General features: G+C 48.1%; 1 protein-coding gene across 2 annotated transcripts in view; it reads left to right on the top strand.

The window, feature by feature from the left end:
- Positions 1-7,933, top strand: part of dpy19l4 (dpy-19 like 4) — a 65,462-nt gene extending 57,529 nt beyond the window's left edge. For both annotated transcript variants that reach the window (XM_033020083.1, XM_033020082.1), the window contains exons 17-19: positions 758-890; positions 3,656-3,814; positions 7,637-7,933. In XM_033020083.1, the coding sequence (XP_032875974.1) occupies positions 758-890; positions 3,656-3,814; positions 7,637-7,813 (469 nt within the window). In that variant the 3' untranslated portion in view covers positions 7,814-7,933. The remainder of the gene's footprint in view (positions 1-757; positions 891-3,655; positions 3,815-7,636) is intronic.
- The last annotated feature ends 8,033 nt before the right edge of the window (positions 7,934-15,966 follow it).

The following is a 15,966-nucleotide window of genomic DNA, read 5'->3' as shown; positions in this document are numbered from 1 at the left end:
ATGGCCCCTTCGGCCCACCGAGTCCGTACCACCCAGTGATCACCCCATACACTAACACAATCCCACACGCTAGGGACAATATACAATTTTGCAGAAGCCTAGTTGCCTACAAGCTTGTCGGTCTTTGGAGTGTGGCAGCACCCAGAGAATGCCCACATGGTCACAACGAGAACCTACTAACACAACAGACAGCAGCCGTAGTCGGAATCGAGCCCAGGTCTCTGGCGCTGTAAAGCAGCAACTCTACCAGTTTGCCGACACAAGGTGCTGGTTTATGAAAGGCTACGGTTGGCTTCGCTTCTATTTTGGGGGAGTCCAGAACCAGGGGTCACAGTTTAAGAATAAGGGGTGGGCCATTATTCACTGAGAAGAGGAAAAACTTTTTTACCCAGAGAGTTGTTACTCTGTGTAATTCTCTGCCACAGAAGGCAGTGGAGGCCAATTCACTGGATGTTTTCAAGAGAGAGTTAGGTAGAGCACTTGAGGCTAATGGAATCAAGGGATATGGGGGCAAAAGCAGGAACAGTGTACTGATTTTGGATGATCAGTCATGACCATATTGAATGGTGGTACTGGGTCAAAGGGCCGAATGGCCTACTACACCAATATTCAATGTTTGCATGTTTGAACACTTCTGTACTTGAAGTTCAGTTTAGTTTATCGTCACGTACACTGCGGTACAGTGAAAAGCTTTTGTTGCATGCTAACCGGTCAGCGGAAAGACAAAAATAATCCTGATCATTACCTTTTCACCTAGAAGACAAACTCCGACGGCCGCAGTGTTTGCGGGCAGTATGCAGCTTATGGGGACTGTGAAGCTGTGCACCGGGCGAACGGTGACCACGCACCCTCTCTATTCAGATAAAGATATGAGGAAGCGGACAGAGGAGGTGAGTGTTTCATCGTGGCTTGTCACGCTGCACCTCACTTCACGCGGGACTCTGTTACCCTGTTACCGAGCCACCAGATGAACCCATGTGCGCCTTACCCTTTTACCCCCGTGCAGACTAACACCACTATTCGGCAGGGTGGCGTGGCGGTAGAGTTGCTGCCTTGCAGCGCTGGCAGCGCCGGAGACCCGGGTTCCATCCCGACTACGGGTGCGTGCTGTCTGTACGGAGTTTGTACGTTCTCCCCGTGACTGCGTGGGTTTGCTCCCAGATCTTCGGGTTTCCTCCCTCGCTCGAAAGCCGTACAGGTTTGCAGGTTAATTGGCTTGGTGGATGTGTAAATTGCCCCTAGTGTGTGTAGGATAGTGTTAATGTGCAGGGATCGCTGGTCGGCATGGACTCAGTGGTCCGAAGGGCCTGTTTCTGCACTGTATCTCTAAACTAAACTATTCAATGCTAAAGTGCGGAGCATTGATCAAGTATAGTTTATGTTCTCAGTTGGAATACAACTGAGATTCAGCAGTCCCGCTGAGTTACTCCAGCATTTTGTGTCTATCTTCGGTGTTCCTACACTCTCCTTATAACTAATGCCTTCTAATCCAGGCAGCGTTCTGGTAAACATCTTATGCACCCTCTCCACCCCCACCTTTATAAGGTGGGTTTAGTTTAAAGATACAGCATGGAAACAGGCCATTCGACCCACTGGGTCCAATCTGACCTGTGATGCTCGTACACTAGCACTTACTAGTAAGTAAGTAGGTTTATTGGCCAAGTATTCACATACAAGGAATTTGCCTTGGTGCTCCGCCCACAAGTAACAACATGACATACAGTGACAGTTATGAATGACTCAGAAAACACTAAACATTAATAATAATAAAACATTAATGATAAAACACCATTGATCAAGCATGTGAACCAACAAAATACCAGATCAATACTATCCTACACAATAGGGGGTCCTTTGGTTTGCGTTCTATCCAGTCAAAAGAAATATACAAGAATACAATCAAGCCACCCACAGTGCACAGATAAAGGGTACATTATTTAGTGCAAAGATATAACATTGAAGTCCGATTAAAGATAGTTGAAAGGTCTCCAATGGCCACGGCCGTATCTGGTTATGATGCAGTAAATCCGACTGAACAGGGAAACGCAGAGTGCTGCATCCCCGCACATTAACACTACCCTACACACTAGGGACAATTTACATTTCCACCAAGCCAATTAACCTACAAACCCGTACGACTTTGGAGTGCGGGAGGAAACCGAAAACATCTCAGAGAAAACTCACGGGGAGAACGTACAAACTCCGTACAGACAGCGCCCATAGTCGCGATTGAACCCGACTATGGATAGAAAACTGACATGGATAGAAAATTGGTTGGCAGACTGGAAACAAAGAATAGGGATAAACGGGTCCCTTTCAGAATGGCAGGCAGTGACTAGTGGGGTACCGCAAGGCTCGGTGCTGGGACCGCAGCTATTTACAATATACATCAATTATTTAAATGGGATTCAAAGTAACATTAGCAAATTTGCAGATGACACAAAGCTAGGTGGCAGTGTGAACTGCGAGGAGGATGCTATGAGAATGCAGGGTGACCTGGACACGTTGGGTGAGTGGGCAGATGCAGTTTAATGTGGATAAATGTGAGGTTATCCACTTTGGTAGCAAAAACAGGAAGGCAGGTTATTATCTAAATGGCGTCAAGTTGGGAAAAGGGGAGGTACAGCGGGATCTGGGGGTCCTTGTACATCGGTCAATGAAAGTAAGCATGCAGGCACAGCAAGCAATGAAGCGAGTGAATGGCATGTTGGCCGACATAACAAGAGAAGTTGAGTATAGGAGCAAAGAGGTCCTTCTGCAGTTGTACAGAGCCCTAGTGAGACCACACCTGGAGTATTGTGTGCAGTTTTGGTCCCCTAATTTGAGGAAGGACATTCTTGCTATTGAGGGAGTGCAGCGTAGGTTTACAAGGTTAATTCCCGGGATGTCGGGACTGTCATATGCTGAGAGAATGGAGCGGCTGGGCTTGTATACCCTGGAATTTAGGATGAGAGGGGATCTTATTGAAACATTATTAAGGGTTTGGACACGCTAGAGGCAGGAAACATGTTCTCGATGTTGGGAGAGTCCAGAACCAGGGGCCACAGTTTAAGAATAGGGCCATTTAGAACGGAGATGAGGAAACACTTTTTCACATGAAGACTTGTGAGTCTGTGGAATTCTCTGCCTCAGAGGGCGGTGGAGGCCGGTTCTCTGGATACTTTCAAGTGAGAGCTTGATAGGGCTCTTAAAGGTAGCGGAGTCAGGGGATATGGGGAGAAGGCAGGAACGGGGTACTGATTGTGGATGAACAGCCTTGATCACATTGAATGGCGTGAAGGGCCGAATAGCCTACTCCTGCACCTATTGTCTATTGTAAGGCAGTAGCACTCCTGCTACGCACCTGTGCCGACCTGATGGATGGAACAAAGGGTAGCGATAAGAACAGTAGGTGTGACAGGTTTGTTAGATGATCACAATACCTCACTGTGACACTGGTCTTCAATAATATAACAATACATTTTCTACACTCATTTATCAACAGCTGCCAGTTGGATGAAATACTGAGAGTCGAGAGCCCGTTAGAAAGTTCTCCCTAAAGGAATTGCCATTGTCCGAATTGAAGGTGGAAAGATTGTAGTTTTGCTTGAAAGTATAACGGCGTGAATTGAAATGAAGACATTTCCAAAAACAAAATGTATTGTTTTGTCACTAGATTTACCAGGTCTATTCCAGGAGATCTGCAGAAGATATCTACATGATCCTCGTGTCCTACAAAGCCGATTATGTGATTATTGAAGAAGGAATTTGTAATGATATGGGTCCAGTGAAAGGCTGCCGCGTTAAGGATCTGGTGGACGTTGCAAATGGTCATGTAAGTTTATTTCATATCTATTTCTCAACTCTTTGCTTTGTTAAGAGGATAGAGTGATTCGGTGTGGAAACAGGTCCTTCGGCCCACACCGACCATCTACACTAGTCCCATCTGCCCGCGTTTGGCCAACAACCCTCCAAACCTGTCCTATCCATGTACCAGTCTAAATGTTTCTTAAACATTGCAATAGTACCTGCCTCAATGACCTCCTTTTTTAGATACAGCGCGGAAACTAGCCCCTTCGGCCCACCGGGTCCGTGCCGACCAGCGATCCCCGCACACTGACATTATCCTACACACACGAGGAACAATTTTTACATTTACCAAGCCAATTAACCCACAAACCTGTACGTCTTTGGAGTGTGGGAGGAAAGCGAAGATCTCGGAGAAGACAGAGAAGTAGTAAACACTGCCCAGTCCATCATCGGCTCTGACCTTCCTTCCATCGAAGGGATTTATCGCAGTCGCTGCCTCAAAAAGGCTGGCAATATCATCAAAGACCCACACCATCCTGGCCACACACTCATCTCCCTGCTACCTTCAGGTAGAAGGTACAGGAGCCTGAAGACTGCAACAACCAGGTTCAGGAATAGCTACTTCCCCACAGCCATCAGGCTATTAAACATGGCTCGGACAAAACTCTGATTATTAATAACCCATTATCTGTTATTTGCACTTTATCAGTTTATTTATTCATGTGTGTATATATTTATATTATGGTATATGGACACACTCATCTGTTTTGTAGTAAATGCCTACTATGTTCTGTGTGCTGAAGCAAAGCAAGAATTTCATTGTCCTATCAGGGACACATGACAATAAACTCACTTGAACTTGAAGACCCATGCAGGTCACGGGGAGAACGTACAAACTCCGTACAGACAGCACCCGTAGTCGGATGGAAACCGGGTCTCTGGCGCTGCATTCGCTGTAAGGCAACAACTCTACCGCTGTGCCACCGTGCCACACACCCACCACCCTTTGTGTAACTATGTTACGTCAGTCGAACCAGCCGCAGTCGAGGCGATCGAAGCTCCCGCGTCGGGGTGGTTGAAGCTCTTGCGGGCTTGGCGCTCCCGAAGTCGGTCTCCCACCAGGAACCGCGAGCTCCACGATGTTAATGCCCGCAGGCTCCGTGATGTTAAGTCCTGCAGGTTCCCGCGGTTAGAGCTCCCGGTCGGTCTCCAGCAGAGGCCTCATCTCCACGATGTTAGGCCGCAGTGCGAACGGAGATACGATACAGAAAAAAGTCGCATCTCCGCTGAGGTAAGAGATTATTTTAAAAGTCCCCGCCCCCCACATAAAACACGCTAAAGAACACTAAAACGTACATTTAACACACACTAACAGACAACAAAGTAGGAAGGGACAGGCAGACTGTTGGCGAGGCAACCATTGCTGGCGCCACCCGGTGGAAGATTTTGTGTCTATCTTCGGTCTAAACCAGCATCTGCAGTTCCTTCCTACACTGTACATCCAATATTTCTATAGTCACTACCCTAAACCTTCTTGTCACTTTATTCAAGGCTTCCATGTTTACAAAGTAAGAAGGTAACATTTTGTGTGGCATTTTGTGGTTTAGTACGGCATTCATAAAACATCATCACTATTCAATTTCAAATCTCTGGAAATAAATTCCAGTATTTACCTTCACTATTGATTCAATTATATTTGATTGTCACGTGTACCGAGGTACAGTGAAATGTTTTGTATTGAATACAACGCGGTAAAATCATACAGCAGACCTCCTCGAGGCAGTGTCGCCATGTTTCTGGCGCCGACAATGTTACAAAAAGTTCATCGAGCTGTTCTATTTTCTGCTCGCAGCGGCGATCCCGGCCTGCCATCACACGTGCAGCAAACAGCTCCCCCGCTGGGCCCCTCTTTGTTCTCTGTGGCCCCCGCTGGGTCCACCCCCCCTTTGTTCTTGGGGGGTTCCACACCTCTACTCTTGGCGGCCCCCACGCTGGGCCCCCCTTTGCTCTTGGCGGACCCCACCAGGTCCTTCCTTGATCTTGGTCCCCCCCTGTGTTCTTGGTGACCCCCCCCTTTGTTCTTGGTGCCCCCGCCCCCCCCCCCCCCCCCATGCTGGGGCCCCCCTTTGTTCTTGACAGCCCCCACCCGGTCCTTCCTTGTTCTTGGTGCCCCCCCCCCCCACTGAATCCCCCTTTGTTCTTGGTCCCCCCCCCACTGAATCCCCCTTTGTTCTTGGTCCCCCCCCACTGAATCCCCCTTTGTTCTTGGTCCCCCCCCACTGAATTCCCCTTTGTTCTTGGTCCCCCCCCACACTGAATCCCCCTTTGTTCTTGGTCCCCCCCCACTGAATTCCCCTTTGTTCTTGGTCCCCCCCCCCACTGAATCCCCCTTTGTTCTTGGTCCCCCCCCCCCCCACTGAATCCCCCTTTGTTCTTGGTCCCCCCCCACTGAATCCCCCTTTGTTCTTGGTCCCCCCCCCCACTGAATCCCCCTTTGTTCTTGGTCCCCCCCCCCCCCCACTGAATCCCCCTTTGTTCTTGGTCCCCCCCCACACTGAATCCCCTTTGTTCTTGGTCCCCCCCCACTGAATCCCCCTTTGTTCTTGGTCCCCCCCCACTGAATCCCCCTTTGTTCTTGGTCCCCCCCCACTGAATCCCCCTTTGTTCTTGGTCCCCCCCACACTGAATCCCCCTTTGTTCTTGGTCCCCCCCCACTGAATCCCCCTTTGTTCTTGGTGCCCCCCCCCCCCCCCACTGAATCCCCCTTTGTTCTTGGTCCCCCCCCACACTGAATCCCCCTTTGTTCTTGGTCCCCCCCCACTGAATCCCCCTTTGTTCTTGGTCCCCCCCCCCACTGAATCCCCCTTTGTTCTTGGTCCCCCCCCACTGAATCCCCCTTTGTTCTTGGTCCCCCCCCCCCCACTGAATCCCCCTTTGTTCTTGGTCCCCCCCCCCCCCCCACTGAATCCCCCTTTGTTCTTGACGCCCCCCCCCCCCATGCTGGGGCTCCCCCCACTAGACCCCCCCCTTTGTTTTCGGCAACCCCCCCCACTGGATCCCCCTTTGTTTTCGGCAACCCCTCCCCCCCCCCCCCCCCCCCCCCATGGGTCCCTCTATTCTTGGCCCCCTACGCCGGGTCCCACCTTTCGCTCTCGCAAGACCAGAAAGGGATGCAAGATGCAAGATATCCGAAGAAGAGTCTCGACCCGAAATGTCACCCGTTACCCTCCTCCAGAGATGCTGAGTTACCCCAGCTTTTTGTGTATATCTCTGTTATGAACAAGGACAGATTGTTTCCTGTTAGGGTTAGAGGTTGTAAGGATGAAGCACAAATTTATAATCCACAAACCATTAAACTCAAGACAAATGAAATGTGAAACTATCTGCCACAAAAAAAAAGCTTGCGAGAGTGGAGCTCATGGTGATTTCAAAAGCAAAATGAATAATGTTTTGTAAATAAGTTGTCTTTAATTCAAAAATGGCATGAAATGTGTTGGGTGGGGGGGGGGGGGGGAATAAATAAATTAGACCTAATTTGAAGTTTACAATAAAAAATCTCTTTTTGGTGCATTTAACGTGCTGTATATAATGAAAATAATTTGCGTGCAAATAGTTTTGGTCTTTTGCAAAATTGTTTTTTGGAGATTTGGGATTTATTTATTGTCACGTGTACCGAGGTGCAGTGAAAAGCTTTTGTTGCATGCGAGCCAGTCAGCGGAAAGGCAATACATGATGCAAGTTTATTTAATATCTGTTTTATTGGTTTGTTTCTGGCTGTTCTGCTCTTCCCTCTTTGTTCAGTAGTGTCGGTAACTGAGGTTTTGGTGTTTTGTGTCTCCTGTTGCAGATACTCCATAACGAAGATGGCAGTGACACAAACTATGCGTTCTCACACTATGGACGATTCTGCCATGAGATTGAGCTGGACTATTCCCCCTACATCAACTATTTCACGCGTGTCTATTGGAACCGATCTTACCGCGTGTACAGAATCAACACCCTAATATCATTTCAATATCGATGAAGATTTGAAGCCTTTTGAATCGACACCTTATTTTTGCTGCATATATTTAATTTTTGGTGTTCCTTTGGCATCTGGAACTTTTGAGGGGGAAAAAAAAACTTTATTTTCTTTTTAACTTTTTAAAAAAATAAATCAGCCCATCTTATTTTTTTCTCCCCTAAGATCTGCTTGCACTGTTACCCCGAATGAAAGTCTAAAATATAAACATCAATTCAATTAAAGCAAGTTTGGGTGGCAAGGTGGCGCAGAGATAGAATTGCTGCTTTCCAGCGCCAGAAACCCAGGTTTGAACCCGACCGCGGGCACTGTCTGTACGGAGTTTGTACGTTCTCCCAGTGAGTGACATGCGTGAGTTTTCTCCGAGATCTTCTGTTTCCGCCCACACTCCAAAGACGTACAGGTTTGTAGGTCAATTGGTTTGGTATAAATATAAATTTGTCCCTAGTGTGTGTGTGTGTGTGTAGGATAATGTTAGGCTGCGGGGATCACTGGTCGGCACGGACTCGGTGGGCCGAAGGGCCTGTTTCCGTGCTGTATCTCTAAACTAAACAAAACAAAAAGTTAACCGGAAACCCGCTAAATCTGCTGCTAAGATTGACGGTACGGTTTGGATAAATAACAGGCCTTACCGACCAGCACGTGGTCTTGAGCCACTGCACTTTGAACACTTGCGCATGGTGTACATGTACTCTGTGCCTGAGCTCAGCCCAAAGCTCAAGTCATCTTTGAATCCGTAATAAACATTATTAAAGAGTAGTATTGCTGTGGGTATTACAAAAGTACTTTCTTTTGATTCCAATCACACAGAGGAGCTGGGCCATACTGCTGAGTATCTGATGCCTCACCAGAAGTTGGTTTTGAGCATTCCTATGTATTGTAGTTTTGTTTTAATTCGTTGATGGAGTAGCACATTTTGGTAAGTTCTAGGAGCAGAATTAGGCCATTCGGCCCATCAAGTCTACTATCGTGGCTGATCTATCTTTCCCGCCCAACCCCATTCTCCTGCCTTCTCCCCGTAACCCCGACACCCTTACTAATCAAGAACCCGTGAATCTGCCTTAAAAATATCCATTGACTTGGCCTCCACAGCCATCTGTGACACTACAGGAGCACTCCACTTTAAATATCCATGCAATTCAGATGCGCAGTAAAATATACCAATCCCATATGGTACAATCGATTATTAGTAAATGCCATTGCGTAATGAATTATTAGGACCAGGTTTTAATTCTGCAGAGGATGTTGTTTTCAAGTTGACAGAAAGCCGTGATTTCCAAGGGATGGTTTTGTCAGATTAGTTTCTTTGTTTGGGAGAAAATCACTTTTCAATGAAGTGTCATCTTCCAAAACACTGGGTGCTGAGAAGGATCAAGGACACCCTGTAGATGGACTGTTGAGACATACAGGTGGCTTCATCAGCCCAGGCTGGTGTTGCGTTCTGCTGATCATTGAGGTGCCTCATGTTGGTTTAGTTTAGTTTAGTTTGGAGAAACAGCGTGGAAACAGGCCATACGGCCCACCGAGTCCGCGCCGACCAGCAATCCCTGCACATTAACGCTATCCTACACGCACGCGCACACACACGCCAGCGCACATGCACACACACGCACACACTAAGAACAATTTACATTTTTATACAAAGCCAATTAACTTACAAACCTGTAATTCTTTGGAGTGTGGGAGGAAACCGAAGATCTTGGAGAAAACCCACGCAGGTCATGGCGTAAATGCAGTCGGGATCGAACCCGGGTCTCTGGTGCTGTAAGGCAGCAACTCAACTGCTGTGCTACCCGTTAGCTTGTGACTTAACTTATCGCATCCCTCTTGCGAAGATTTATCTGACGGTTCGTGGATTGAAGGCAGCTGATCATCGACGAAAAAGATGAAGCTGTAGATATTAGGAAGTGTAAACATAGAAACGTAGACAATCGGTGCAGGAGCAGGCCATTCGTCCCTTGGAGCCAGCACCGCCATTCAATATGATCATGGCTGATCATCCAGAATCAGTACCCCGTTCCTACTTTCTCCCCATATCCCTTGATTCCGTTAGCCCTAAGAGCTAAATCTAACTCTCTCTTGAATACATCCGGTGAATTGGCCTCCACTGCCTTCTGTGGCATAGAATTCCAGATTCACAACTCTCTGGGTAAAAAAGTTTTTCCTCATCTTTTTTTTCAAGTCAGGTCAAGTTTATTTGTCACATACACATACGAGATGTGCAGTGAAATGAAAGTGGCAATGCTCGTGGACTTTTGTGCAAAAGACAAACAACCAAACAAACTATAAACACAATCATAACACACATATTCTTTTACATAATAAATAATGGAAGGAAAAACATTCAGTAGAGTTAGTCCCTGGTGAGATAGGCGTTTACAGTCCGAATGGCCTCTGGGAAGAAACTCCTTCTCAACCTCTCCGTCCTCACTGTATGGCAACGGAGGCGTTTGCCTGACCGTAGCAGCTGGAACAGTCCGTTGCAGGGGTGGAAGGGGTCTCTCATGATATTGTTGGCTCTGGAGTTGCACCCCCTGATGTATAGTTCCTGCAGGGGGGCAAGTGAAGTTCCCATAGTACGTTCGGCCGAACGCACTACTCTGCTGAGCCTTCTTGTCCTTGGCAGAGCAATTCCCAAACCAGATGGTAATGTTCCCGGACAAGATGCATTCCACCGCCGCTGTGTAGAAGCACTGGAGGATCCTCGGAGACACTCTGAATTTCCTCAATTGCCTGAGGTGGTAAAGGCGCTGCCTTGCCTTGCCTTACTCACGAGTGCTGAGGCGTGTGATGCCCATGTCATATCCTCGGAGATGTGGACTCCCAGATATTTAAAACAGTTCACCCTATCCACAGGATCCCCATTTATCCTCAATCGAGTGCACGTCCTCGGACGATGTGCCCTCCTAAAGTCCATGATCAGCTCCTTCATTTTTTTGATGTTCAAGATGAGGCTGTTATCCTGGCACCAGAGTGCTAGATCAGCCACCTCCTCCCGGTAGGCCTTCTCATCGTTGTCTGAGATCAGGCCCACCACCACAGTGTCATCAGCAAACTTAATTATTGAGTTGGAGCTGAACCTAGCCACACAGTCATGTGTGTACAGGGAGTACAATAGGGGGCTGAGGACGCAACCCTGGGGCGATCCTGTGCTCAGGGTGAGGGACTTTGATGTATTCCCTCCCATCTTGACTACCTGGGACCTGGTGGTGAGAAAGTCCAGGACCCAGGCACACAGGGAGGTGTTGAGCCCCAATTCCATTAGCTTCCCGGCCAGTCTGGTGGGGACTATCGTGTTGAAGGCTGAACTGTAGTCTATGAACAGCATCCTCACGTAGCCCCCCTTCTGGCCAACACTTTATTCTTAAACTGTGACCCCCTGGTTCTGGACTCCTCCAACATGGGGAACATTTTTCCTGCATCTAGCCTGTCCAATCCCTTAAGAATTTTATATGTTTCTATAAGATTCCCTCCAGTGAAGATAAGCCCAGTCGATCGCAAATAGTATGTGTGGTTCCTGGCAGATAGTAGAAAACCATAGAAGAATGGAGAGTACAGCACAAGCACTGGCCCTTCAGCCCACAATGTCTGTGCTGAACTCGGTGCCAAGTTTGTTCAGTATAGTTTATTGTCATGTGTAGGGCCTGTTTCTGCAAACTAAACTAAACTAAATCAACATGAGGCACTTCAATGTCACAGTGTACAGTGAAACGGTTTTGTTGCATGTTATCCAATCAGCGGAAAGACAATACATGATTACAATCGAGCCATTTACAATGTACAGATACATGATAAAGGAATAACGTTTAGTGCAAGGCAAACTAATCTCCTCTGATGCATGCGAATGAATGATGTGTGATCAATATCCTTCACATTCCCTGCATAACCATGTGTCTATCTAAATGCCTCTTAAACACCACAATCGTGCCTGCCTCTGTCACCAACCCTGGCAGTATGTTACAGGCACCCACTACTCTCTGTTTAAAAAAAAAAAAAACTTGCCCCGAACATCTTTAAACTTTCCCTGCCTGCCCTTAAAGTTATGTCCTCTAGTCAAAGCATTTCCACCCTGTGGGGAAAAATGGTTCTGCCTATCTACGAGTCTTATAATTTTATATAATTTTATCAGGTCTCCCCTCAACCTCCGATTCTCCAGCGAATCCAATCTAAGTTTCTCCAAAGGTAGACAAAAATGCTGGAGAAATTCAGCGGGTGAGGCAGCATCTATGGAGCGAAGGAAATAGGCAACGTTTTGGGCAGTTCCTTCTTAAACATAAGTTTCTCCAAAGATGGACACAAAATGCCAGAGTAACTTAGCGGGACAGGCAGCATCTCTTGATAGAAGGAAGACCCGAAACGTCACCCATTCCTTCTATCCAGAGATGCTGCCTGTGTTTAATAGCCTGATGGCTGGACCGAAGAAGATGTTCCTGAACCTGAACGTTACAGTTTTCAGGCTCCTGTACCTTCTACCAATATTAATGATCTGGATGAGGGAATTGAAGGCAATATCTCCAAGTTTGCGGATGACACTAAGCTGGGGGGCAGTGTTAGCTGTGAGGAGGATGCTAGGAGACTGCAAGGTGACTTGGATAGGCTGGGTGAGTGGGCAAATGTTTGGCAGATGCAGTATAATGTGGATAAATGTGAGGTTATCCATTTTGGTGGCAAAAACAGGAAAGCAGACTATTATCTAAATGGTGGCCGACTAGGAAAAGGGGAGATGCAGCGAGACCTGGGTGTCATGGTACACCAGTCATTGAAAGTGGGCATGCAGGTGCAGCAGGCAGTGAAGAAAGCGAATGGTATGTTAGCTTTCATAGCAAAAGGATTTGAGTATAGGAGCAGGGAGGTTCTACTGCAGTTGTACAGGGTCTTGGTGAGACCACACCTGGAGTATTGCGTACAGTTTTGGTCTCCAAATCTGAGGAAGGACATTATTGCCATAGAGGGAGTGCAGAGAAGGTTCACCAGACTGATTCCTGGGATGTCAGGACTGTCTTATGAAGAAAGACTGGATAGACTTGGTTTATACTCTCTAGAATTTAGGAGATTGAGAGGGGATCTTATAGAAACTTACAAAATTCTTAAGGGGTTGGACAGGCTAGATGCAGGAAGATTGCTCCCGATGTTGGGGAAGTCCAGGGCAAGGGGTCACAGCTTAAGGATAAGGGGGAAATCCTTTAAAACCGAGATGAGAAGAACTTTTTTCACACAGAGAGTGGTGAATCTCTGGAACTCCCTGCCACAGAGGGTAGTCGAGGCCAGTTCATTGGCTATATTTAAGAGGGAGTTAGATGTGGCCCTTGTGGCTAAGGGGATCAGAGGGTATGGAGAGAAGGCAGGTACGGGATACTGAGTTGGATGATCAGCCATGATCATATTGAATGGCGGTGCAGGCTCGAAGGGCCGAATGGCCTACTCCTGCACCTAATTTCTATGTTTCTATGTTTCTATGTTTCCTGACGGCAGTTGTGAGATGAGTGAGTGGCCAGGATGGTGTGGGTCTTTGATGATTTTGGCTGCCTTTTTGAGGCAACGACTGCGATAGATCCCTTCGACGGATGGGAGGTCAAAGCCGGTGATGGACTGGGCAGTGGTCACAACTTTTTGTAGTCTATTTTGACCCACTCCACCATCAAAAACGTCAATTCCTGGGCGTGCATATTTCCGAAGATCTTTCCTGGGCCCAGCACACCGGCGCAATTATAAGGAAGGCACATCAGCAACTCTACTTCCTGAGAAGATTATGGAGATTCAACATGTCAAAGAGGATTCTCCTAAACTTCTACAGGTGCACAGTAGAGAGCATTCTGACTGGTTACATCCTGGCCTGGTTCAGCAACTTGAACGTCCGGGAGCGAAATAGACAACAAAAAGTTGTGAATAGGATTGTGGGTCCTCATCCTTCCCCTACCAAAGTCCACAATCAGTTCCTTGGTTTTACTGATGTTGAGGGCCAGGTTATTGTGCTGGCACCATTTGGTCAGTCGGTCGATCTCACTTCTATACTTTGACTCGTCCCCATCAGTGATACGTTCCACAACAATGGTGTCATCGGTGAACTTGATGATGGAGTTCGCACTATGTCTGGCTACGCAGTCATGGGTATAGAGTGAGTACAGCAGGGGGCTGAGCACGCAGCCTTGAGGTGCTCCCGTACTAATTGTTACTGAGGATGAAGTGTTTCCGCCAATTCAAACAGACTGTGGTCTGTGGACGAGGAAGTCAAGGATCCAATTGCAGAGAGATGCGCAGAGACCCAGTTCCGTGAGCTTGGTAACCAGCTTTTTTTTAAATTTTTTTTTTTTTAAATCTTTTGTTTTTATTCAATTATTAAAAATAATATTACACTACAATAAAACAAGCCTGAACCCACCACCATAATACAATACAAACATGTAATAAACTACTGTACAACTATGATACAATCCTTATTGAGGATACATTCAACACCCTGCGGAGCCCAGCGGTCCTGGAACTCCCTCAGGGTGCCCGTGGTAGCCAGCTTTTTTTTTTTAATTAATTTTTTTTTAAATCAAAAATATTTATTCAAATATTAAAATAGTATTGACAATACAATAAAACAAAACACCACCATAATACAAGACGAACAAATATGCTAAGCAACTGCTAAACAATTATATTGCAATCCTTGTCAAGGATACATTCAACCCCCCTCGGTGCCCAGCGGTCCCGGAACTCCCTCAGGGTGCCCGTAGACAGGGCGTATTCCCTTTCCATCCGCACCCGGTCACGGACGTATCCCCGGAAAAGGGGCAGGCAGCCGGCTTGGGTAGAGCCCTCCAACGTCTGGTGCCTTGACTCACGGATGGCCAGCTTGGCCAGGCCCAGGAGCAACCCAACCAGGACATCTTCAGCCCTACCCTCTCCCCTACGCACAGGGTGTCCAAAGATGAGGATGGTTGGTGAAAAATGCAGCCAGAAGGCAAGGAGCAGCCCCTTTAGGTATTGAAACAGTGGCTGCAGCCTCACGCACTCCATGTACACGTGGTACACAGACTCTTCCAGCCCGCAACATTGGCAGGCGGCTGGCGAGTCTGTGAACCGCGAGAGAAACAGGTTGCAGGGAACACCTCGATGCAGTACCCTCCACCCCAGGTCCCCAATGTAGAGGGGGAGAATCCCTGCGTAGAGGGACCCCCACCGGGGGCCCCCCTCGCGACCGGAAGGGAACACCGACCGCCACTTGGTGTCCGGACGGTGGACCAGGGCGAGGAAGTGCAGGGTGTGGAGGAGGAGCCTGTACAGGACACGCCTCCCTGCGTCTCGGAGGGGGACGAAGGGTGTCGAGGAAAGGCGGCTCAAATTGTGTGGGACCCGTGGTAACCAGCTTTTTTTTTTCTTTTTTTTTTTTTTTTTTTTAAATCAAAAATATTTATTCAAATATTAAAATAGTATTGACACTACAATAAAACAAAACACCACCATAATACAAGACGAACAAATATGCTCAGCAACTGCTAAACAACTATATTACAATCCTTGTCAAGGATACATTCAACCCCCCTCGGTGCCCAGCGGTCGCGGAACTCCCTCAGGGTGCCCGTAGACAGGGCGTATTCCCTTTCCATCCGCACCCGGGCACGGACGTAACCTCGGAAAAGGGGCAGGCAGCCGGCTCGGGTAGAGCCCTCCACTGTCTGGCGCCTTGACTCACGGATGGCCAGCTTGGCCAGGCCCAGGAGCAACCCAACCAGCACATCTTCAGCCCTACCCTCTCCCCTACGCACAGGGTGTCCAAAGATGAGGATGGTGGGTGAAAAATGCAGCCAGAAGGCAAGGAGCAGCCCCTTTAGATAATCAAACAGTGGCTGCAGCCTCACGCACTCCATGTACACGTGGTACACACTCTTCCAGCCCGCAAAAGTGGCAGGCGGCTGGCGAGTCTGTGAACCGCGAGAGAAACAGGTTGCAGGGAACACCTCGGTGCAATACCCTCCACCCCAGGTCCCCAATGTAGAGGGGGAGAATCCCTGCGTAGAAGGACCCCCACCGGGGGCCCCCCTCGCGACCGGAAGGGAACACCGACCGCCACTTGGTGTCCGGACGGTGGACCAGGGCGAGGAAGTGCAGGGTGTGGAGGAGGAGCCTGTACAGGACACGCCTCCCTGCGTCTCGGAGGGAGACGAAGG

The sequence above is a fragment of the Amblyraja radiata genome, chromosome 4 (genome assembly GCF_010909765.2).
Source record: "Amblyraja radiata isolate CabotCenter1 chromosome 4, sAmbRad1.1.pri, whole genome shotgun sequence".
In the NCBI taxonomy this organism is placed as follows: Eukaryota; Metazoa; Chordata; class Chondrichthyes; order Rajiformes; family Rajidae; genus Amblyraja; species Amblyraja radiata.
Note: the sequence above shows the minus strand (reverse complement) of the source record. Positions and strands in the feature narration are given on the sequence as shown.